The 24988-nt window shown below is 58.6% G+C and overlaps 1 protein-coding gene across 2 annotated transcripts in view; it reads left to right on the top strand.

The window, feature by feature from the left end:
- Positions 1-1185: 1185 nt before the first annotated feature.
- SH2B3 (SH2B adaptor protein 3) overlaps positions 1186-24988 on the top strand; it is a 36440-nt gene continuing 12637 nt past the window's right edge. The window contains exons 1-2 of one of the 2 annotated variants that reach the window (XM_087424222.1): positions 1186-1502; positions 11494-12228. In XM_087424222.1, the coding sequence (XP_087280348.1) occupies positions 11521-12228 (708 nt within the window). In that variant the 5' untranslated portion in view covers positions 1186-1502; positions 11494-11520. The remainder of the gene's footprint in view (positions 1503-11493; positions 12229-24988) is intronic. The other variant, XM_087424223.1, reaches the window with a different exon arrangement.

Genomic DNA, 24988 nt, shown 5'->3' with positions numbered 1-24988 from the left:
CTCATGGTTTAACAAACACTCAGAGTGTTTTCTCCTGGGCAAAGCCCCATGATTCCATGCATGAACTCATTTCATCCTCACGCCACCCAGCGGAGTGGGTACTCTTGTTATTTCCATTTCATCGGTGAGGAAATCGACGTATGGAGAAGTCAAGTCATTTGCCCACGACTAGTAAGAGGGGGAGGTGGTGGAATGGAGGGGTGAACTGTCTGGGAAGGGGTGATGTGTGTGGCCCCTGCAAGCCAGGGGCGTGGGCGACTTGTTTCCTGTTGTGGGAGGGGAGAGAAGAATACACATTCCTCTCTCCCCTCCCACCCACGTGTCGGGGGAAGGGCTGGCTGAGTGTATGCTCCACTTCAGACTAGGGGGGACCCCACCGTCAACCTCATGCCACGTAAGGGCCGTACAGAAAATGAAAGTAGCCCGCGAGAGAGCAGAGAGGGAGGCCCAGAGGGCGTGGGAGCCAGCGGTCTGGGAGGGCTTCCTGGAGAAAGATGCGCTCCTGGAGTGGGGGGCCGGGTGGCTCGATGGAGGTCGGTCTATACGCGCATAGGCTGCGACAGGAGCAGAGCTGAGGGTGGGGACGGAACCCGAATGGGGGGCTGGGGCCGTGGCGGGTCGGCTCGGCAGAGTCGCGGATAGCCGGGGCCGGGCGGGGTCGGGATCCTTCCCCGGGTGATGAAAGCTGCGGTCGCTATTGCACGGACAGGTCCGGCGCGCGCAGATAAGGCCCTGCAGCAGGGAGCCGGCGGGCGCGCCCCCTCGAGGCCAGGCGGCTCGGCCCGGGCCCGCCCCCGGCCCCGCCCCGCAGCCGGAGACACCCGGGGGTCTGCGGGCGCCGGTGGGCGGGGCCACAGTTGCCCCGCCCCTCCGGCCGTGCATTCCCTTCTTTAGGCTGCGCGACGCAAAATCGGGGGGCGAGCAGTGGGCGTGGCTTGACCAGGCCCCGCCTCTCGCCGGGCCCGCTCGGAGCCCCCAGGTCCTGGTCAGCCCCGGAGGAGCAGGGCTGGTGGGCGGGGCCAGGTCCGGCCCCGCCCCCAGGGCTGCCCAGCCGGGCTCGCGGGGCGGCGCGGGCGTGGCCTCGCGTGGCCCCGCCCCGGCCCCGCCCCGCCGGCGCCCTCCCCGCCCGGCGCCGCGAGCGCGGCCGGTTCCTCTTTACATAACGGCGCGGGGCGGCATGGGCTCGGGCCACCGCCTCCGCCCGGCCGCCCGCCCGGACTGTCGCGGCCCGCGGTGGCCACGGCGGCGGCAGCCGAGTTTCCCCGGCGGCGGCCCGGGGGCGCATCCTCCCGCAACTGTCAAGCGCTGGCGGCGGAAATGATGAGGCGCTGGCCATTTTCCGAGCCCGGGTTTCCTGCCTGAGCGCCGCTCGATAGAGCCGCAAGCCAGCAGCCGGCGCGCGGAGAGGACGCTCCGGGCGGGCCCGCCCGCCCCCCGGGGTCTCGGGGGCCGGAGGCGCGCGGCGCCATGGGCCGGCCGGGCCCGGACCCCCTGTCTGTCAGGTAAGGCGCCCCGCACCGCCCCCTCGGGGCCGGGCGGCTCGACGGGGAGGAGGCCCCGGGCTCGGTCCTGCCCGGTGTCTGCGCGCCCGCGCCCAGCCCGAAGCGGGGTCCTGCCGCTGGCCCAGGTGGGGCACCCGGGGGACCCCGCCCCAGCTCCCGCGACACCCTCCGGGCCGACACCCCACCCGCACACGTGCTGGGATGTAGCGGGGGAGCCGAGGCGGTGGCGGAGGCGCCCAGAGAGGGTATGGCTCCTACCCCCGGGCCACCCCCTATCGCGGCCCCGCCGGTCGGGGACAGCAGTCCCCCTCAACCTGTGTCTGGTGAGGAGGGTCGGGGGTCACCGCCGGGTCCCCTGAAAGTGAAAGTAGTCAAACTGAGGCTGCCAGGATGGAAGAGCCCTCCCCACTCTCCCAGGCCATGTGGCTCAGCGGGGAGCCCCCGATTCCAGAAGCCCCCCTCCCCGCTTTCTGCATCACGGAGTTGGGCCTGGCCAGGTGTCCCCATGCCAATGAATTTGGGGGTTCGCAAGGGTTAGGGATCCCAGAGCACAGGTGTCTTTGGCCTGGTACCCTCACACCCCCGACCTGGGACTCCAGGGAAATCCTCCCACCAAAAACACAGGATGGGGTGGGGAGCGCTGGTCTTATAGGGCAGCAGGGCTGGCTGGCGGGCTATTTCAGAGGCCTTTAATGCCTGGTGCAGAAATCCCCGCCCTGCACTCCCTCTGGCCATGGGGGCTTTTGGGGCGATGGGGACTGCCTTTGAGGAACTGGGGCGGGGGCCTGCCTGCCTGTCCCGCTTCTTTTTTTTCTTTAGTTTCCTCATTCTCCTGTTTCTCTTCCCCATTCCCGGGCCACGATGATGTAGGTGAGGAGGGCGCTGCCTGCAGCTGGGGGCCTCCGGGGAGGGGCATGGCCAGGCCCGACTGAGTGGGAGGAAGTGAAATCGGGCTGCGGGCGGGGGCTTCGGAGCAGAGGGCCTGGCAAGGCGATGTCTGCAGGGCCGAGGTCCAGCTTTGGGGGCAGGAGGGGCTGGGATCTGACCCGCACCCCCCTTGCCTGGGAGATGACCATCCCCTGACACCCGCCAGCTGCCAGGCTCAGCTAGGGCAGCCAGCCCATCCTGCCTCCCCGTTTACAGTCCAGCCTCGGGGCCCCTGCCAGGGCGGTGGGCGCATGGGTCTCCAGGGTTGTGGGCGCGCGTTGTGTCTGGATTTCCCATCACTGACCTGGCTGCCAGAGCGGAAACAGCTCTGGAGGCTCCTCGGGGCCTGCAGGGGCCGGAGACCCAGCCCTAAAGGGGGGAGAGCAGGCAGGGGCCGCCAGGGCGGGCTGGGGTCAGCAGATGAGAGGCCAGGGCCCATTGGGGAAGTTGGAAGGGTTTTTAATACACTTTTTCTGAGCCTTTCCCACAACCCCCCCTCTGGGAGGGAAAATCCTTCTGAGCCAAAGGGTGAACATTCCTAGAACTTGTGCGAATCCCCATGGGCCAGAGGCAGCCGGCTGGGAAGGGGCTGGACTGAACTATCTGCTGCTGGGGTCTGAGGACCTTCAGGGGCTCAGCAGAGCAGGGTCCTGGGGGCTCAGGTTCCATTTTCCAGCTGAGGTGCTGTGCAAGTGACACTCATGAACCTCAGTTTCCCCCTCTGTGAAATGGGGTAATACAGGGTCGTGGCAGGGGTTTAATAAGTCAGTGTGTGTAGAGCACCTGCTGCCTGGCAGAGAGAGGGTTCAGTTACAGGTGGTAGTGGTGGTGGTGGTGATTTTTATCATCATCATCGTTAGTGTTACTGTTACTGCTGTGGAATGTTCGTTCATCAGTTTCCCTGCAGCTCTGGGGTTTCCTGAGTCTTTGGGAGAAGAATTCTGAAGACCCAGGCAGGATGAGGCAATGGTGCTTCCTGGCTGTGCGGCCTTGCATAACCACCCCAGCCTCAGTTTCCTGATCCGTCAAATGGGTCTGATAATAGTACCTATGTCTTAAGGTCATTGGAACCATAAATGAATGAATTCACAAAGTGTTTAGAACCGCTTGATCAGGAGGAGGAGTGATGAAGAGATTGTTGTTGTCTTGTTTGAGGTGGATGTTAGCTCTGCTTGTTTTCCTTCCGATTTTCCACCCCCCCCCCATTCTTCTGCACCCTGGGCTTGATCTTTCTCCTATAAGCAGAACTTTCTAATACCCATCAGATCCTGTAGAACCACCCCAGGTAAGAGAGTAGCCCCTGCAGTGGTTCAGCCTGTGGGTGTCTGGATGGCTGGTCCAGCTGTGGCACCCAGGATACCCTCCGCCTCCTGCATGGAGCCTCCCTGAGGGCAGGGGGGCCAAGGCTGGCGGAGCTTGGCGGGACCTCACAGCTGCCAGTCCCAGTGGTGCCCACTCCGAGTCAGGGAGACAGGGCACATAAAGCTGGGCCCGGCACTCAATTAATAATAGTTATTATTATTGTTGTCGTTGTTGTTATTAAAGTAAGAGGCCTTTCCTGTTAAGTTCCTGCTTCTCCCTGGTAGCAGAATGGGCTTTGGAGCCAAATCTGGGCTCTGCCATCTTCTAGCTCTGAGGCCTTGGGCAAGTTACCTGACCTCTCTGGGCCTCACCTGTCTGGTGGGGCCAAGAGTCCCCACTTTTCCAGGATATATGTCTGTATGTGAGCTCATATGTGAACTACATGGACCTGGCACAGAGTAGGGCCTCGAAGTGTGGTGGCTGCAATTGCTATGGCTGTGTGACCCTGGGCTTGTCCCTTAACCTCTCTGAGCTTTGGTTCTCATTTGACATGGGAGTACTAATGATTACATGATAGGGTTGTTTTGAGAAGAGGTATGCAAGGTGCCTGGCATGCAGTCAGCGCTCAATAAGTGTGAGCTACTGCTATTAATGCCCAAGGGGGGCCTGGCACTTAATTGCCAGGTTTCCTGGGAAAACGGTCCCTAGGGGCGCCCGGGTGTTCAGCATCTTTGGCTGGGCGGGGCAGGAAGCTGCTTCCATCTGGCAGACGAGAGAAGCCTGCCTCGGAGTGTCCAGAGGTGCAATCTGAGTTGCTCGTTCCCAGCCAGACCCTGTTCCCAGCTACCCGCCCTCCCCGAGGAAACTGAGGCGGGCAGACTGCCCAGGGGAAGTGACTCAGCTGGGGTCACTTGCTGAGTCAGGCCTAATTGGACCCAGGAGCCCTGCGCCCCAGCTCCCTGGCTTCCGGGGCCTGAGGTCCCTTGGGGACTGGGTAGGTCCAGAGGCCACAGCTGGATACCCACTCACGTGGGCCCCGGGGCCTGGGCGGCTTGCATTCCTTGGTCAGGACTCCAGGGTTCCGCTGGCCTCCCCTGGGCTGCTCAGTCCGGTGTCCTTCCTCCCGGCAGGGGCAAGGGGCACTTCCCCAGGAGACCAGGTCCTCCTGGCGTCCCCCGGCCCCGCCTCGGCCGGAAACCCGGCAGCTGAGCAGATGGCTGGAAGATTTTTCCTCCCACGCCACCCTAACAGGGGTCGGCCAGGGGGGCCGGGCTGCAGGCTTCCTCGTGAGCCAGGCCTGGAGCCCCTGGGGGCCTGCCCGGATGTGGGCCCCCACCCCTGCCGGCTGGGGGGGAGCCTGCCGCTGCCCCGTGTGTCCCCGGGGAGGCCTGGGAGGGAGGAAGTCTGTGCCCTGCTCACCGGGAGCTGACTCACAGGGCGCCTCGCCTGATCGGGGGGCTGGCCTTGTGGGGCGGCGGGGGGTGGGGGACGGGACACAAGAGAGGGCCTTTGGCATGGAGTCTGTCCTTTAAGAGCTGGCATTCTGGTGTCAGCTCACAGGAGGGGCCCAGAAAGGGTGACGAGTGTGAGGAGAGGTGCACGAGAGCGGGAAGGCTTGAGCGCACCCCTCCTGATACCCCGAAGCAGTACCGTCAGATGGGGGGCTCACTGAGAGGCTGCCCCCTCGTCAGGGTCTCACCCGTCTCCCCTCAACCCAGGGCGGTTAAGAGAAGAGATCCCACGCTGGGACAGGGAGGGGCGGGGTTTGGAGAGTCCCGCCCATTCCTGGGTCCCTGGCTTTCCCCACCTCCTGGCTGGGCCGGTGGCTGGGGTGTCAGGCTGGGGGTGGGGGCAGAGGAAGCCGGAGGACATTTCCTGTTCTGGCAGACTGTGCCGGCCTGATAAATGTCCCCGGGCACTAGGTGACCCCAGAAAGGGAGCATTAGGGCCCTGCTGGCTGCCAGGGGTCTAGGGCAGAGCCCACCTCTCGGCCTCCCCACGGCCCCAGGGCCTTTGCTCCCTGCTTCCCACGGGCTTCTCCACAGTTGGCCAGCTTGAATGGTGCGAAAGGGCAGTGAGCCGCCTGCCAGGCAGTGCATGTTGGCATCCCCCAACTCTTTGGGCCTCCTTGGACATGGGGTCTGGGCTCCTGGAGAAGTTGATGCTGTGGGTGGGAAAGATAGAAATGCTCCCTGTGGCCCAGAGTCCACCTGGAGGCCTCCCTGGAGGAGGTGTTTCCCTCTGAAGGTGTGAGACTTGCTGCCCAAACATCTGTGAGCTGGGGGCAGGGGAGCTGTGGACCTGGAGGAGGGTGGAGGTTCTGGACTGGCTCATTTTAACTTCATTTACCACAATTTAAAATATCCTCCCCAAGCTTTGACAAGTGGAATTCTCCCAGGTGGGTAAGGGCGTCTCTGCACCTGGGCCTGATAATGAAAAGGGAAATGTTAGCTGCCCCAGATTACATCGTTACCCAGGGTGATTGGATAGAGGAGGCGCTGGGAGCCCCGATCTCTGGGGTCATGGGTTGGAGTGGCCCCCAGCTCAGAGCCAGGATTCCCAGCTGTTCAAGCCTGATTTCTCCCTGACTTGACAGAGGCTTGAGCCTCCCTTAGGATGGACATGCTTGAATGGGGACACCAGGCATGGACTAAGGCTTCGCGGCCCTCCCAGGTCACACTCTGATGGACATGGCTGTTCTGAATTCAGGGTCCTGAGAGGCAGACCCCAGCCCCCGGCCCCGGCCGGGCCCTAGGACGGGCGTGGAGCGAGCTGCCCCCACGGGTGTGCTGCGAGGACTGGGGGTGGGGTGCCGGGGCGCAGCAGGACGTGGTCCCCCTGCTCCACCTCATCTCGCCCTTGCCCTCACCCGATGTGGGGTTTGGGAAATCCTGGAGCCCCTCCACTGGGACCCCTGCCCCAGAAGCCCAGGCTGAGCAGGGGGGACAGACCCCTGCATTTGCAGTCCCTCTGGCTGCCTAGGCTCCCACATGCTCCAGTGCGGGGACAGAAGTGCCCCAAAGACCCCCTCCCCACCCCCAGCCTAAGCCTGAGGGGAACCCCAGACGGCGATAATGGCTTCGTGCCAGGAGCACGTCAGCCCTGCCCCCGGGGTTGGCGGATCTGATCCGTTGCTCTTCCTCCGGGCCTGACATGCAGTATGTGCTCAGTGAGCATCTGCCACCTGGCTGGGCCCGAGGAGGGGATCACCTCCCCGCGCCTGGCGCTCGCCTGGCGGGGGGGGGTGGCTTGGCCTCCTCCCGCTCCGGCCACAGCTGAGGGCTCCCTGGCGATTTCCTGCCGGAGCCCTCAGCAGCCGCCTCGCCGCTGAGAAGGCCTTTTGTTCAGGCTCCCGTGACACCCTCAGCCCGGCCCGGCCCGGCCCGGCCCACGAGGCCAGGATCCCCCGTGGCTTCCTGTGGCAGGCAGGCCTGCCGTTCCCCGGAGCTGGAGGGCCTCTTTGCTAACAGTGATGGCAATAGAATAGCAACAGCCACCCGCTTCCCGAGCCCCACGCCAGTTCTTAGATGCTCCCAGTGAACGCGCCGAGACAAATGCCCATTTTACAGATGGGGACACTGAGGCTCAGAGAGGGAAGCACCCTCCTCTGCATCACACAGCGAGGAAGTGGCAGAGGCAGGATGTGGACCCAGGTGTGGGTGGTAGCTCCATGGTGGACAGGTCATCTGGGTGGTGGTGGGGCTTCTCAGAGCCTCGCTGCCTTTCCTGTCAGTCCACGCCGTCAGGAGCGTGACTCCAAGAGCGCGACTGTCAACCCCAGGAGGTCACTAATTCATACCGGTGATGTTTCTGGAGTGCCTGCTCTGACCAGGCCCACCCTGGGGAGTGAGCAGTGTTGCTCAGGTCTACTTGCCAACGGAGCAGGCCAGGTTCTCTTCCCAGCTCTGCCCCTCACTGGCCGTGGGGCCCTGGGCGAGCCACTCCTCCCGTGCCTCAGTTTTCCCTTCTGTAAAATGGGCACGACGCTAGGAATCCCCCTCCAGAGGGGATTAGACGAGTGAACATACTATGCAAACTGTTTAGCACAGAGCAGGGCACATAGAAAGCCTGAAAAAGTGTCACTTATTCGTTATTTTTGTTTTTTAATTTTTATTTATCTTTTTAATTGAGATATATTTGACATAACCTTCTGTTAGTTTCAGGTGTACAACATAACTAGACTTACAGTGGTGGTCATTTCACAATGCATGCAAATATCGAATCAGCGTGTTTTATTTATTTATTTTTTTTTAATTTTTTTAAAGATTTTATTTATTTTTATTTTTTCCCCCCAAAGCCCCAGTAGATAGTTGTATGTCACAGCTGCACATCCTTCTAGTTGCTGTATGTGGGACTCGGCCTCAGGATGGACGGAGAAGTGGTGCCTCAATGCGCACCTGGGATCCGAACCCGGGCCACCAGCATTGCAGCGCGCGCACTTAACCACCAAGCCACAGGGCCGGCCCGGAATCAGCGTGTTTTAAAATGTTTACCCTGTGGCTATTTTCCTGACCACCTGGTGGGTTTGGGGCTGGACAGAGGAGCCGATGCCTCCTGACTCCGGCAGGAGCTGACTGAGACCTTTATATCCCTCCTCTGGCTCCCACTCATTCATTCAACAAACAGTCACTGGGAAGTGAGCCTTCCTCGTGGCGTGCATGTGGGCACCGATCAGGCATTTTGGGGGTGCCTTCTGCGTGGGGGTTTCCTTCATCGCTAGCCGTGGGACCTCGCTGAGCTTCAGTTTCTCCATCTGTAAAGTGGGAGCAATTACTGGCCCCGCCTCCCAGGGCTGCTGTGAAGCCTGGGAGCGTTAACTTTGCAAAAGCAGTTAGAAAAACGTGTGATGTGTAGCAAGTGCTCTTCCTACAGGGAAACCGGAGTGGGGGCCTGCGAGGAGGGCTCCCGGCCATCGCCCAGGCAGTGAGGCAGCTTGGGGCGGGCACGGCTGTTCTGAGAAGGCTCCTGCTAGCGTTTGGCCCTGCAGTTAGACTTTGAGACTCTGAGATATGGAGTGGGCAGGGACAGGTGTTCCAGGCACAGGGACAGACACGGACAGAGGCCCAATGACAGGTCGCTGTTGGTGGGTGCTGGCTGCCACCCATCTGCCAGGGGAGCCAGAGGTTGCAAATCCAACTGACCTCTTGCATTCATATATTCATTCATTCAACAGGCATTTGCTGAGCTCCTGCTGCATACTAGGAACTGGGGATAGAGCAGGGAGTGGCCCCTGGCCTCATGGAGCTCACAGTCTGCTGGGGAGATAGTTGCTAATGAAATAATCATGGCTACTAAAGGATGGCCTGTGACGGCGTGCTGAAGGATAAGTTCAGGACTCGACTCAGAGGATGAGCTCAGAGAAGGCTTCTCGTGTGTGGGACTGGAAGCCGACTGAGAGCAGGCGGGGCAGAGGGGACCCCTGCTGCAGGCTCCCGGGGCAGCCAGCACGAGCGGGGCAGATCCATGGGGTCTGGTGGGTGGGGCGGGAGGCTGAGTCTGAGAGCTCCGGTCCCCAGCCCGTGAGGATGGTGCTGCCTCACCGGTGTCAAGGCATGGGTGCGGGTGGCCCACATGTGCAGGTAAGACCCCCCCTTTTTGGCTACAGGGGTGTTTTCTTGGCAGAGTATGGTGGTCAAGGGCACACGTGGCCCCTCTCCCTTCCCTTCTTTTTTTTTTTTTTAAAGATTTTATTTATTTATTTTTTCCCCCCAAAGCCCCAGTGGATAGCTGTATGTCATAGCTGCACATCCTTCTAGTTACTGTATGTGGGACGCGGCCTCAGCATGGCCGGAGAAGCGGTGCGTTGGTGGGCGCCCGGGATCCGAACCCAGGCCGCCAGCAGCGGAGCGCGAGCACTTAACCGCTGAGCCACGGGGCCGGCCCCCCCTTCCCTTCTGCCCAGCAGCTTTTACTGCCTACCTAGCACGTGCAAAGTGCCTACTGTGTGCAGGTGCCGAGGACCTGTGATGTGCAGATGTGTCGACTGTGCAGAGCACCATCCCAGCTGGTGCAGTGGCACCTACTCTGCGCCCTCTAGGGTGCCCTGCTGCAGTCAGCTACCGGGTCACCACCCTGGCCTGGAGATGGCGGGGGCAGCCCTCCATGTCCTTACAGCTGCCCCGCAGGTCTGCCTGGGGTGACAGGGTCCCACAGAGAGAAGGAGCCCTCGGAGTGGGACGTGGCAGAAAGAACCTCAGTTTCCAGGTGCAGAGCTCCACCTTGAGCGCCCTCGCAAGGACTCCTTACAGCCATCCTAGGAGGCGGAGACCATGCGGTCCCCGTTTGAGACATGAGGACACTCGGCTCGGAGAGGGCCAGGCCACACAGCGTGTGTGTGTGTGTGTGTGTGTGTGTGTGTGTGTAAGCCCCAGGAGAGCAGGGATTTCTTTCTGTGTGGTTCACTGCTGTATCCCAAGGGCCTCGCACAGTGCCTGGCACACAGTAGGCCCTCAGGAATGTTTTAGTGATGGGGGGATGAATGAGCAGCCATGATTACGTAGTCCTCAGCAGGGGCTCAGGCCCAGCCAGGCTTAGCTGGAGGGCAGGCCGGTACTGATGGTAACCGGAGAAGGCCAGGCTTCAGCACCGTGGACAGCAGAGGGTGGGGGCTTCTGCCATCTCCACTGTGTGGCGCCTAGGAAAGGACCCGCGGGGGGCGGGGAGGGAGCTCCAGTGGGGATGGGCAGGTAGGGGGTCTGTCTGCCCCAACTTTCCTCCATCAGAGCAGGAAATTCCTTTGCACCCTTTGTGAGTCTTGTTAATTTTTCCTAATTCGTTGTTTTGTATTTATTTTTATCGACGCCAATAATACACTGTTATTATAACATTTAAGTAACGATACAACAGCCAGCCCTTATTAGGCTTTTCCTTGGTTCCAAGGCCTTTACATTTATTAACTCAGTTAATCCTCATGACACTCCTGTGAGGTCGTGCAGGCATGGTCCCCATTTACAGATGGGGAAGGGAAGGCAGAGAAACCAAGTAACTCGCCCACGGTCACACAGCTAGTAAGTGGTGCTGCTGGGATCTGAGCCCAGGCTCCAGGCTGTGTTCTTAACCGTGTTTTCTAGAGACAAGTAGTAACAGTCTTCCGTGGTTACTTTCCCCCTGCACCCAATTCTGGTTCCTCCCCACAGGTCACCACTGTTTCTGGAAGGGTCTGCTCCGGCCACACCCCTCTGGCCCACCACTCTAATACATTTACGTGCACATGACAATCAATAGTTTTGTGTTTCTGTAAATAGGATGGCACAGTGTGTATTGTTCAGTGGTGTGCTTTTTTGCTTCATGGGGAGCCTTGGAGATCTCCCGAGGTGGTGGCAGAGGTCTTCCTCATCCTCTCCCACCGCTGCAGAATTTTCCAGCCTGCAGACGTGCCATGGTGTATTTCACCAGTCTCCCTCTGATGGCATCGAGGTCGTATCTGCTTTTTCCCTGTTGCAAACACTGCAGCTAGTTGGGATTGTCCTGTACATGCCTCTCTGCACACGTGAGCAAGTATTTCTCTTGAGTCCTTAAAAGTGGAATTACTGGGTCTGAAACTGATCCTGTGAAATTGCCCTCCCAAAAGGCCGTACCCCTTAACAGTACGGGTGACATAGCAGGGGACTGCCCATTTCCCTGCATCCTCACCAGCACTGGGTTTTATGAGTAACTTTGGATTTTTGATGTTGTGTCTGGGGTGAATGACGTGTCCCCTGGAGGTGGTTTGAAGCTGTCATCTGCTCACTCTTTTCTGCCCCCCTCCCGCCGTGTCTTTCAGCCTGGCCGCGCCCCCTCGGTCTCCGCCATGAACGGGCCCGCCCTGCAGCCCTCCTCGGCCTCCTCCGCGTCCTCGTCGTCGGCGTCCCCGCGCGGCTGGAGCGAGTTCTGCGAGCTGCACGCGGTGGCCGCGGCCCGGGAGCTGGCCCGCCAGTACTGGCTCTTCGCCCGCGAGCACCCGCAGCACGCGCCGCTGCGCGCCGAGCTCGTGTCGCTGCAGTTCACCGACCTCTTCCAGCGCTACTTCTGCCGCGAGGTGCGCGAGGGCCGGGCCGCGCCACCGGCGCGCGACTACCGAGACGGCCGCGGCGCCCGCCAAGGCCGAGGCGCCCCCGCCGAGCCGGGCCCGGGCCCCGCCGCCCCCGGGCTGCCCAAGGCCCACAGCTCGGAGGAGCTGGCCCCGCCGCGGCCGCCCGCACCCTGCGCCCTCCAGCACCTGCGCCACAGCCTGCGCCACCTCTTCCGCCGCCGCTCTGCCGGGGAGCTGCCCGCCGGGGCCGCGGGGGAGGCGGGCGAGGCCCCCGCCCGGCCCGGCCTGGCCAGGAAGCTCCTGCCCTGGAGCCTGGCCCGGGAGCCGCCGCCCGAGGCCCTCAAGGAGGCGGCGCTGCGCTACAGCCTGGCCGACGAGGCCTCCATGGACAGCGGCGCGCGCTGGCAGCGCGGGCGCCTGGCCCTGCGCCGCGCCCGGGGCCCCGACGGCGCCGACCGCGTGCTGGAGCTCTTCGACCCGCCCAAGGTAAGCACGGCCGCGCGGGCTGCGCACTGCGTGAGCGGTGCCCAGCGCACACGTGGCGGAGACGGGCCAGTCTTCCAGCAGGTGCGCGCAGAGTGCCCAGAGGAAAGCAGGCCTTTTGAAAAACGAACTTTTTCTTTTGGAATCATTTTCGATTTACGGAAAAGTTGCAAAGATAGTACAGAGTTCCCTTCTACACTGCACCCAGCTTTGCCTAATGTTAGCATGTTAGGTTACTCTTTACGTTTGTCTTAACTAAGGAACCGACACTGGGACATTACTATTAGCTAAACTCCACGGTTTCTTTGGATTTTGCTAGTTTTCCTCTAATGCCCCTTTCTGTTCCAGGGCACCATTTTAGAGTTGGCTGTCATGCCTTCTCAGGCGCCTCTCAGCTGTGACAGTCTCTCAGGCTCTCCTTGTTTTGTATGACCTTGACAGTTTTGAGGAGGATGGGTCAGGGCTTTGTAGAATGTCCAGGGACACCACACGTGGGTGTCACATGGGCTGGTGGTAGGTTGGTCCAAGGTCCTTGAAAACCTTGCCCCAGACCGACCGTGACAAACAGGAGGTTCTCTCTGGGGCTCACAACCCTCGTGGACCTCCTTGCGCCTCCTGTGTTTTGTGGATGTCTCATTTTCTCTCGCGTTTAAAAAGCTGTCTCTTTCCTTTGCCACCAACTTAATTCCAGCTGTGCAGTGAAGGCCGAAGGGTCCCTGTGTTCCACACACCTGATGAACCCCATCTTTGACTGGGTGTATCAAGTTGACGGGACCGCGTCCTGTCATTCGATTCCTTTCTCTTTGTGGTCCTACTGTGTGCTGGGCCTTGGTCTAGAGAGTGAGCAGAGCCGACGTGACCCCAGCCTCAAGGGCTCACAAGCTGGGTGGAGGAGACTGACAGTTATTCATTCATTCCACAGATATGTATTTAGCACCTACTGTGTACCAGGCACAGGCTAGATGCTGGTGGAGCTGGCATCTCCGGGGGGGCTAGTGAAGGGATAAACCTACAAATGAACGTGGATTATAAATTGTATTTTGTGTTCTAAAGGGAAGCAGTGGGGCCTCAGGGAGGATAACCGAGGGGCCCTAATTTGGTGATGGATGGGGTGGGTGTTGTCAGAGGTGTGAAGTAACTTTCTCTTTGAACTTCATTGCGGTGTCATGGGCACACACAGCAGTGTGTGAAGTGCATCTGAAGCTTCATGAGTGTCCCCGTGTGGACAGCCAGGTGACCCAGCTCCCCAGGGGACTCCCTCACACCTCCTCCACGTCAGTACTCCTCCCCTCACACACCGACTCCTACCCCCGCCGATGACATTTCTCTGTTCTCGAACTTCACATAAACGGAAACACACAGTGTGTTGCCTTTTATGTGTGGCTCCTTTCCTCAGCCTAATGTCTTCAAGCTGTGCCCACTTTCTTGTGTGCATCAGTAGTTTCTTTGTATCGCTGAGTAGTATTGCACTGTATGGACCTACCACAATTGGTTTATCCATTCACCTGCTGATGGATATTGGGGTTGTTTTCACTTTGGGACTTTTATGAATAATGCTGTTACGAAATGTGCATATAGGTCTTTGCATGGACAGATGCTTCCATTTCTCTCAGGTGGATTCCTAGAAGTGGGCTTACCAGGTCATACAGTAAATGCAGATTTAACTTCATAAGAAACTTCTAAACTTTTCCCTGAGTGGCTGCTAGGTTCAGTATCCCCACCGGCAGTGAGAGTCTTTTTTCCTGTCAGCCCTCCTCGTGGACGTGTACTGGTGTCTCATTGTGGCTTTAATTTGCATTTCCCTGATGACTCATGAAGTCAAGCACCTTCTTCATGTTTCTTGGCCATTGGAATTGACTCTTGTGAAGTGCTTGCTATTTTTATTGAGCTGTCATCTTTCTCTTATTGATTTGTAAGAGTTTTTATATATGCAGGACATACTTTCTCTGTTGTAAATGCCACCTCCCGTACTGTGGGGTTGTCTTTTTACTCCTTTAATAGAATCTTTTCATGAACAGAAGTGCTTAATTTTAATGAAGTCCAGTTTATCAATTGCTTTCCTTTATGGTTAGTGCTTTTCGTGTCCTGTTTAAGAAATCTTTGCCTACCTAGGGTCATGAAGATCTTTCATGTCTTTCTAGAAGCTTTATTGTTTGGGCCTTCACATTTTGGACCAAGATCCATCCCCAGTTAGTTTTTGTGTATGGCCTGAGGTGGGGGTCTGGCACGAGGTGGGGGGTCTGGCACGAGGTCGGGGGTCTGGCTCGAGGTCGGGGGTCTGGCGCGAGGTCGGGGGTCTGGCGCGAGGTCGGGGGTCTGGCGCGAGGTGGGGGGTCTGGCGCGAGGTCGGGTCTGGCATCAGGGAGGGGTCAGGAGCCTCGGCTTGCTCCAGCACTGTTTGCTGATGTGACCCTCCTTTCCCTGTTGGATTCCAGTGCTGCTTTCACCCTGAATCCAGTGTCCGTCTGCGTGCTTCTGGACTCCCTCTTTTGTTCCGCTGGCCTATGTGTCTGTCCTTACGCCAACACCCCCCTCTCTTAATCACCAGAGTTTCATAGTGAGTCTTGAGGAGGTGACTTTTGAGTGGAGATCTTCATCCTGAGTAAAGAGGATGGGTGTTCCAGGCAGAGGGAACAGCATGGGCAATGGCCCTGGGATGGGAGAGTGTTTCACACGTTCTGAAGAAAGAATTACAGAAGAGGCCAGTGTGGTGGGGGCACAGAGGGAAGGTGGGTTACAGGAGCTAGCATTTTATTTTGAACACCACGTGAAGCTGTTGGAAAAACACAGGTGCAGATAAAAACTATTTTCTCATCATTTAAAAAATGTCTTGAGGGGCCGGCCCCGTGGGTAGCGGTTAAGTGCACGCGCTCCGCTGTGGCGGCCCGGGGTTCGGATCCCGGGCGCGCACTGAGGCACCGCTTGTCAAGCCATGCTGTGGTGGCGTCCCATATAAAGTGGAGGAAGATGGGCATGGATGTTAGCCCGGAGCCAGTCTTCCTCAGCAAAAAGAGGAGGATTGGCATGGATGTTAGCTCAGGGCTGATCTTCCTCACCAAAAAAACAAAAATGTCTTGAGGCTCAGACACCACGAAAGGCAAATAATGCCCCAAACCCATGGTCTTAGCGTGATAGTGTGGAGGCCCCTGTAAAACTTCACTTTAGAAAACAACTTGTGCTGCTTAAAATAAACCATCTTGGAAAACCTGATGTCAGGAGTTGGATGGGCAAGTTCAAACAATGAATTAGCTTCTTTCCCAGCTCTGGGGCCTTGGGCAAGTGACGTCACCTCTCCAAGCCTCGGTTTCCTCCTCTGTACAATGGGGCTACTCACGGGTCCCACCCTGTGGGCTGCTGTGTTTCCTAGGAGAGCACGTCAGCTGAGCGCCTGGCACAGGGACACCGCCTGGCCCTCCCTGTTCCCACTGTGGTTGTCATGGTAACGACATGGGGCTGAGAACACAGATTCGTTTTCAGGGCTGGTTGGGCCCTCGGTGCCGAGCTGGGAGGCACCGTCCAGGCTCCTGGTCTTTGGGAGAGCCTCAGGGCTCAGAGTGGTGTTCACTGGCCCTGGGTCCCTGAGCTCGCCCTCCGCCCAGGCTGCCTGGGGCTCTGCTGTTGGCTTGGTGGTTGCCGTGTGATCCAGGGTGTCGCCCACAACGTGATCAGCCCTGATGGGGCCTCTCCCAGCCCCTCCACAAAGCGTCTGGCCTGACAGACCAGGTCCAGCGCCATCTGACAGCTCCCCGTGTGTTGAGAATAGTCTAGGGGCTGTTCCTGAATGTTTTCTGGAATGATTCGGAGCGTCCAGTCCCTGGGCCAAGGATACTGTGACTGTAAGTCCTGAGTGTGCCTGCCAGGTGGGCAGCCCTGGTCCCCGACCTCTGACCCTGGCGTCGTCTGTGGGATGGCTCACGTTAGCGATGGTGCCCAGGTTCCCACAGCTGTGGACAAGAGGACAGGAAGCTCGACGGCCAGTGGCTGGTGGGGAAGGGCTTGAGCTCTGGATTCACACCTGAGCTGTCACTTCGAGGGTCCCCAGCACCAGCCGGAGAAGGCCCCTGCTGCCCAGAGCAGGACGAGGCTGGGAGAACAAGAACTGAGACAGGGCAGCTGCCCAGGGACATCATGCGGGCTTCAGCCAAGCAACTGCCCTCGAGAATCTGTGGCCAGGTGGCCGGGGGCTCATGGGTAAGCCTCGCCTGCAGTTGCATTCCAGCTCGGCCTCTGACCAGCTGTGTGGCCCTGGGCTGGTCCCTTCGGAGCCTCAGTCTCCTCATCTGTAAAGTGGGGGTGATAGCAGCACCTCAAGGGTCCGTGAGGGCTGCGGAGGAGGGAGCTCCTTGTGACTGGGGGTGTGGAAGGGGGCATAGGCTGCTGCAGTGGGGTTGCAGGAGACATTGTGGCTATTTCCCAAGGTCCAATGTTGGGGAGAGAAGTCAGGGCTTCCTCTGGTTTCAGTGGCATCCCCATGGGTGGGCGGGAGGTGGGGCAGTCCTCCCTTCCACTGTGTGCTAGCCCTCTGGGGAGGCTGGGGATTGCCATTCGAAGGCCCCTTGGCAGGAGGTGATGTCTGAGATGAGAGAAGGTGCTGGTCCTGAAAGATCTGGGTGAAGGAGTCCTTGGCTGAGGAAATGACCAATGCAAAGGCCCTGGGGTGAGCATGAACCAGGAGACTTTGAGGAACAACCAAGTGGCCTGGCCTGGAGTGGAGGGAGCAAGGAGGGATGAGGTTGGAAAGGTGATGGGCTGGAGTTGGTGGGGCCTTGTGGGCCACGGTGAGGACTTTAGGTTTCACACTGAGAGCAGTGGGAGCCCTTGGAGGAGTTAGGCCCAGAGGGACTGAGACACTTGCCAGGACTACCCAGCAGTGGGAGTGGGCTAGGGATCCCCTCCAGGGCTGGCTGTGGGCGAGTGTGGTATGATTCTCCTAGAAGACCCTCTGCTGCCACGTCCACTAGTGCTGTGGCACCGCCCCCCGTCAGGCATCTCTGGGCCCAGGGCTGGGCTAGGATGGGGAAGCAGTATGTCTGCCACTTTGAATGGGCACCTAGTGTGGCCATGCACTGCCCTGAACACTTGACATCGAGTCCTTCCCATGAGGTCAAGTTCATTGGCCCCTTTGACAGATGAGGAAACCGAGGCTGGGAGAGGCACAGGGACTCACTCAGGATCATGCAGCTAAGGAGATCCGAACCCCTGACTCCAAGGGGTCCATCCTCCCAAGCCCCCAGCCATACTGTTGAATCGGCTCCCTCTAGCCAGGCCTTAGATGTGCCATCCCACTCAGCAGTTAAAAGAAGAATAAGAAAGTTGAATTGGTTGCCAATATGTAAAAACATAAAGTGGAGAGATTTCACAAAAGAATCCAGGTTTCTGGTTTCTCTTATAAAATCAGTGGCTCTGGTAGTGCTGGGCAGCATCCCCGGGAGTGGATCCAGGCCTGGTCCTGCCAGAGCTCTGCAGAGGGACAGCTTGCCCGGGAGGCGGCGGGGGTCCCAGGCAGGGGAGGGATCACAGAAGCGGCTGCCAGGCCAGGGTGGGCTGGCCTCGGGGCAAGGCCTTCCCCGGGAGCTGGGGCTCCATTTTCAAATGCAGCATAACTGGGCTGGCCGTGGCCTTTGGGCCAGTCCTTTGCTCTTTTGGCCTCAGTTTCCCCATATGTCCAGGCCTGGGTTGGTGGGATGGTCTCCAAGCCCTGCCAGCCCCGCGGGGTCCGGGGGCTGAGCCTCAGTCTCTCTTATCTGTACAGAGGGGTGGTAACGGCGTTCTAGCTACTGTCGACAAATCACTTTGGAGCCAGCATTTCTTTGGCAGTTGTTATACACCAGGGATGTCACTCGCCTGGCTTCCTTCAGTCCCCACAGTCACCCAAGGAGCTGCTGGGATTACTCCCATTTCACAGACGGGGAAACTGAGGCCAAGAGAGGGTAGATGACTTGCCCAAGGTCACATAGCTCTCGAGTGGCCGAGATGGGATTGGAGCCTAGGCAGTTGGGCTGCACCTGTGCCCAGTGAGTCTGCAGAAGGACTTACTATTATTATATATGGTGGTGGTGTTTAACAAGCGGCCCTGTCTGGGTGGGGGGCATCTATTTTGAGTCCTCAGACCAGGAAAGGCTCCCTGCAGCCATCTTGTCCAGTGCCACCGTGTTACAGATGGGGACACTGAGGCCCATGGGGGACTGGCCCAGAGTGCCCCTTGGCCTCTGCCGCCCAGCCTGCAGAGAGGTAAAGGAGGAGGTAGGGGACACGCCAGCACACAGCCCTGAGCCCCCACCTGCACCACAGGTCTCCGGTACCCCCAGAAGGAAGTGGTCTGCTTGGGACTGGCTGGGCCTGCTGGTCCTAGGGGCGGCCAGGGCGTGGGCCAGCTGGGCAGTGTGGTTCAGAGCAGTCCCCACTCTGCTCCTTCTGAGCTGGGTGTCCTTGGGCAAGTGACTTGGCCTTGCTGGGCCTCAGTTTCCTCATCTGTCAAAGGGGGGTGGTCCCCACGCCTGCCCGTGGGGTAGTGGCCATGTGGAGCAGGCCGCAGACACGGTAGTGCTGTCTGGGTGGGTGAGGGGCAGCCTGCTGTGCCCCCAGCAGCAGACATTCCCGGGGCGCTCGGCCCAGCCGGGAGGCAGCCCGGAGCTCTGGCCCCGGGCCCCCTGGGTCTGCCCGGGAGGAGGCCGTTCCCCTGGCGGTGACCGTGGCGAGGTGGTGTGCATGGTCGGAAGGCTGGGGATGGCCGGGCTGCTCTCTGGGCACGGGTGGTACCGTCTTACCCGGTGACGCTCGCCCGCCGTCCCTCTCCGAGGGGCCCCATCGCCGCCCCTGCCGCACCGATGGGGCCTGACTGGGCGGCAGGAGGAGCCCCGGGGACCAGGGGCCTGCGCCTGGCGCCCGGGCGAGTGTGGGAAAGAGGAAGCGGGGGCCGGCCGTTTCCTCCCGGAGGCAGGAGCTCGAGGAGGAGGAGGAGGAGGAGGAGGAGGAGGAGGAGGAGGGCCGGCAGGAAGCGCCGGCCGGTGGAGGGCAGCTGTCCTCGCCGGACAGCCCTACAGCCCTGGTTGGCGTCCTGCCCTCTGCACTCTGTGCCCCGGGGAAGGGCACTGTGCCCCCTCCCCGGCCGCACTTCCTCTAGTGGAAAGAGCTGGAGGATCCCCCCTCCCCCGGTGCCGAGAGGACAGGCTGAGGTGCTGTCCACGGCCGGTGCCTGCAGCCTGCCCGCACGCCGCCGCCGTCCTCAGCCAAACTCAGCGGTGGTGCTAGTTGTTGTTTTTATTAGCTGTTTTCAACATGACAGGCACCACATTTGACATCCTATTGAGTCACCACAAACCATGTGAGGTGGGGACACTGAGGGAGCCAGCTCACAGATGAGGAAACCAAGGCACAGAGAGGTAGAGACACTTGCCCAAGGCCACACAGGAGCAGAGTTCGGTGTGGGCCTGCCAAGGCCAAGCGTTTGTGTTTAGGCCCCAAAACAGGCGGAGAAACCCCCCACCCCCCACCTGCAGCCCAGTGGGTCTTGGTGGGCCAGACAGAGCCCCGATGTCCCAATGGGGAGACAGACAGGAGCGTTAGGGGCCAGTGGCTCCCCAGTGCCACCCTCTCTCGGGAGGGGCAGGGGCAGAAGGCTCCTAGGGTGGGACTGGGGTTCCCGTCCTCACTCTGCCCTGGGCTGCTCTGTGACCCTGCTGGGTCCCTGCCCCTCTGAAATGGGCAACAAGGGGCTTGATCGGGGCCTTCTGGGACCTTCCAGGTCTGGGTGGGGAAGGAAGGAAGGGGTGGTGGTGGGCAGGGCTCCCGGGGGCCCCAACTGCACACACAGCACCCCATGTGCCCCTTATTGGGGTCCGTGTAAGATCATTTGTGAAAAGTACTTTGCCGCTTAGAAGCAACGCCGACCACGCTGAGACCGTGGGCAGATGGGGTCGGCCTGCTTCCCCTCAGCTCAGTTCTGTGAACCCACGGGCCAGAGTGGGCCCCTGAGTCCCACAGGGGAGGGTGGCGAACGGCACCCATTTATTACCCCTCCCCCGCCAGCACCGTCCCTCCCCCCACGGGACCTGTTTGCTGTCCCAGCTTCTTAGGAGCTGGCCTTCCGTTTTCGTCTGTTTGGGGGCCTGGGTGTTGGGACAAGACCATCACTGTAGAGTCTGGACTGTGACCTTGGTGGCTGGGGAGAAGGGCACATGAGGAGGTTTGGGTTCAGGGCTTGGCTCTCGTGTCCTCGTTATGTGGCCTTGGGCCGAGAACTTGGCCTCTCTGAGCCTCAGTTTCCCATTCTGGAAAATGGGCTGTCGATATTAGCCTTGCTGGGTGATTGAATCAAAAACAGGCTTGGGGAGGGCCTGGCATATCCCCACCCTGAGAGGTGCAGAAGGGGCTTTCTGCATAGGAAGTCGCCAGATCCCAGAGGCAGGTCCCCAGACGTCCCCTGGGATGGGCACCAACCTGGCTGGCTCTCCCAGTGGCCTGCACTGGGCATCAGCTGACAGCCCTGGCAATAAGCAGGCCGCTGCTGGAAATCCCCCGCCCACTTCTTTGTGAATGGAAAAGGAAACCAAAATGCATGAGAAGAGATCTCTGCGCTCAGAGCGGCTGGCCCTCATTGGGGTTGGGGGGCGGGGAGCTTCCTCCCTCAAGGCAGGAGGGGCCACCTCAGTTTCCTTTTTGGGGGCCCCACACCCCTTTTTCCTGTCTCCCCTCTGGGCTGGGGAGGAGGCCACTGTTTTCCTCAGGCCGTGGACCCCACTGGCTGCTCAGCCTCTGGAACCAGTGGGTGACGGCGGACGTGGGGGGCCATGGCAGCAGCACCAGCCACCCGGCCTCTGGATCCTCCCTCCCTTGCAGCCGATGCCTGGGGTCCTCCCGTCACGGGCCTGACTTGAACTCCAGCTGCAGCCGAGGTGGGGGGTCTGAAGTCCACAGCGGGGCAGAGAGAGAAACCTGTCTCCGGGGAACCATCTGGAACTGGGGACCCTGCTTTGTCTCATCTCAAATCTTCGTGTAATCTAGGAAACTGTCTAACTCACCGAGGGCCTCCACGTTTGAGTTCTAATGGTTTTGTTTTTGTTTTGTCAATTAATAAAGCTCGTGGCAGGAATTACAGATCAGTAACTGAGAAACCAGCCCCCATCCCCAGAGAGAACCAGCTTGTCCATTTGGTAGATGTCTGCGTAATGTTTTCTCTTGTATTTCTTGATCTGACCTCCCTCCCGTGGTCATTCATTCTGCCTTCAGCAGTTACCTCCGGAGCCCCAGCTGTCTGCCAGGCAGGCTGCAAATACAGGTGGGAACTTTTGGACAAAACCCCAGCCCTTGTGGGACTGACATTCGTCAGACTGTTTTGTTACCTGCGTTTTTTCACTTAAAGTGTCTCGAAAGTTTTTCTGTTTTCGTAAATATTTTTCAAGAATGGTTTTGTTTTTTTATACTAGCTGCACAGTTTTTCATGTACATGGATAGGCCATGATTTATTTATCTGTTATTATCTAGACCCCTATTTCATTTCTTACTTTTTTGCTCGAATCGATAACCCTGTGAGGAACGTCTTGTACACACACCTTGGTGCCCATCTCTGATTACTTCCTCAGCTGAATTCCTAGAAGGGGAAGTGCCAGGTGGAAGGCTTTCTGAGTGCGTCTGATGCTTTCTCGCTCTCTCTAAGCTTGAGTGAGATATAATTTCCATACTAAAATCAACTTGTTTAAACTGTACAGTGGTTTTTAGTATATTTACAGAGTTGTGCAACTATCACTGTGATCTAATTTTAGACCATTTTCATCAGCTCAGAGAGACCTTGTACCCCAAGCAGTCACGCCCCACTCCTTCCCTCCCCCGGCCCCAGGCAGCCACTAATCTGCCCTCTGTCTCTAGGGATTTGCCTGTTGTGTTCTTTTCCTATAGATGGAATAGACCATACGTGGTCTTTTGTGACTGTCTTCCTGCACTTAGCGTATTGTTTCCAAGGTTCATCCCTGTTGTAGCATCTATCAGTATTTGGTTCCTTTTTATTGCCAAATAATATCCATTGTATGGCTAGACCACATTCTGTTTGTCCATTCATCAGTGGACGGACATTAGGGTGTTTCCACTTTTTGGCTGTTATGAATAGTGCTGCTGTGAACGTTTGTGTTTAAGTTTCTGTGTGGACAAATGTTTTCATTTTTCTTATATCTAGGAGTGGAATTGCTGGGTCATGTGGTAACTTTATCATTTTGAGGAACTGCCAAACTGTTTTTCAAAGTGATTGCACCATTTTACATTCCCACTGGCAATGTATGAGGTTTCCAGTTTCTCCACCTCCTCACCCACACTTGTTGTTATCTGTCTTTTTGATTGTAGCCATCCTAGCGGGTGTGAAGGGGTATTTCGTATGGTTTTGATTTGCATTTCCCTGATGGCTAATGAGGTTGAGCATCTTTTTGTGTGCTTACTAGCCATTTCTAAGGCTTCTCATATAGCCTTTACAGACAGCCCTTCCAGAAAGGTTATTCCCACTTATCTTCTCATCACCAGTGGTGCCAGCCCTGGATATCATTTTAAAAACCTTTGCGAACTTCTAGGCGAAGTGGTTACCTTGTTCTTTCTGATTACAAGTGGAACTGACCATTTCTCTTTTTTAAAAACATTGAGATATAATTCACATAAAATGCATGTTCAAGTGCAGTTCACTGCTTTTTAGTATATGCACTGTGTGCAGCCATCACCACTATCTAATTCCAGAACGTTTCCGTCACCTGTGCCTATCAGCAGTCCGTCCCGATTGCCGTGCCCAGTGGTGCCCAGCCCCTGGCCACCACTAATCTCCCTTCTGTCCCCATGGATTTTGACTTTCTCTTACGTTTCTTGGTCATATACATTTTTTGTGACTTACAGGCCATTTACTTCGCAGGCTCTTCTCCTTTTTCTTGTCGATTTGTAGGAGCTCTTTACACGGATATTAGCTTGCTGTCACATGTTGCAAATATCTCCCTTGTTTGCCATTTGACTTTTCAATTTTGATCCTGAGTTTCTTGGCCTCTGGAGGTTTTTAAGTCTGGGCAGTAAAATACAGTGATCTTTTCCTTTATGGTTTCGTTCTTTGCTTTTTCTGCTTAGAAAGGCCTGGGATCAGACAATTACTTAAGTTCTATTCCAGTTTTGTCTTGGTTTTTTCACTTTTAATTATTTAGTCCAGCTGGCTTTTATTCTTTGTGGCTGGTGGGATTTCCTGTTTTTTGATGTCAGTGAGAGGCTGCGTGAAGGCATATCGCATAGTAAGCGCTCACTCAACGCGGGCTAAAGATAATAATAATAACACGACGTCTTGGCAGATGGAGCTCAGAAGGGCGGAGATCCCGGTGCGGTGGCTGCAGCTGTGACTGGGCGGCTTCTGGGGCTTCTGGCTCTCCTCGCTTCCGCCAGCCTAGCCCCAGGGCTCTCTGCTCAGCGGCTCTGAGCCTTCCTGCGTCCCTGCAGCCCCTCAAGCCCCAGAGGCCCTCACTGTCACCTCTTCTTCTGAATCATCATTCTTCGAAGGCAGGCGGTGGCCACCGTCCGGGACCTGGGGATCTGGTAGTGACAAGTCCCCCCTCCCCTCCGGCACACTCACCCACCTGAGGCTGGTGACAGAGATTGTTATTTCTTAACCACAGCTTTTTCCACCCTCACCCGGCGGGGCAGACGCTGGGCCCAGGGGTGCAGCTGACGCTGTGCTGCTGGGGTGAGGGGTGTCTGGCTCCACAGCAGGGCTGGGAGGTGGGCATGCCGTTCAAGCCTCTGGGAGGCAGGCCGGCTCTGGGACCCCTGGCCCCGTGACACCAACCGACTCTGGTGGGCCTGTCTGCTTTCCTCAGGGGGTTTGTCGAGTCCACAGAGCACACCCTCCTGTGCAGCAAGAAGGCCCAGGGGGCAGGGCCAGGTTTGCACCAGGCGCCCTCCCCCCATGCTCAGGGGCCTGGACATGTGGCATGGCTCTCTGCGTCTGGAGGGGCTGACCACAGCCCTGCACTCGTGGCCTGGGGTGTCTCTGGGACTGAGGTGGTCGGGAGCAGCACCAGGAGAGGAAGGCATAGTCTAGTCTGGTAAAGGTGTGGACGGGGACAGGGCGCAGCGGCCTTGGGGCTCTGCAGCCACGTGGGGGCAGGGAGGATTCCCGGCGGGGATGCCAGGAGCAGGATGTGGTCGCTCAAGGCGTGGGCTGGTGGCAGCTGATTGGCAGCGGGCGGTGGGGGTGGGGGCTGGCTGGGCCCAACCCTGCTCTGGACCCCCAGTCGTTCCCGGCCTGCAGGGTGCCAGCTGAGCCCTCCCAGACAGAGCTACCACTCCTGTCCTCAAGACTGTTTCCGGCCAGCCGGGACATAAGGGGTAATTGATCGAGGCTGGTTGCTGGGCAGCCCTCGCGTCCACTGACTCTTCTCAGCAGCTCAGTTCCGGGGTCCGGACAGTTGTTTATCCTCATTTGCCACCCTGAGAGCCACAGGTTTTGACCAGGAATTGTGCCCCGCCTGCAGGGCACAGCGCGAGTACAGGGGTGGAGGAGGGAAGCCTGGGAAGGGTGAGCACATGGCCCTGGCCAGTAAGGGTGGGGGCGCTGCTCCCTCCATTCCTGCCCCTGCAGGCCCTGTCCCAGGACATCGCCCCAGGTGGGGCCGGGGTGCGGCCTGGACTCCTGCCACCCAGGGGGAGATGAGATCGGATGTTGAAGGTGCCAGTGGGTCCAGCAGCTCCTTGGTTCACTTGTTCATCCACGCCCATGAGGGGGTACAGGGAGTGTGGGACTTCCAGGGGTGGT

The sequence above is a fragment of the Ceratotherium simum genome, chromosome 35 (assembly GCF_057802395.1).
Source record: "Ceratotherium simum simum isolate JZ-2026a chromosome 35, ASM5780239v1, whole genome shotgun sequence".
Classification (NCBI taxonomy): Eukaryota; Metazoa; Chordata; class Mammalia; order Perissodactyla; family Rhinocerotidae; genus Ceratotherium; species Ceratotherium simum.
The sequence above is the reverse complement of the archived record's forward strand: the minus strand, read 5'-3'. Positions and strand labels throughout refer to the sequence as shown.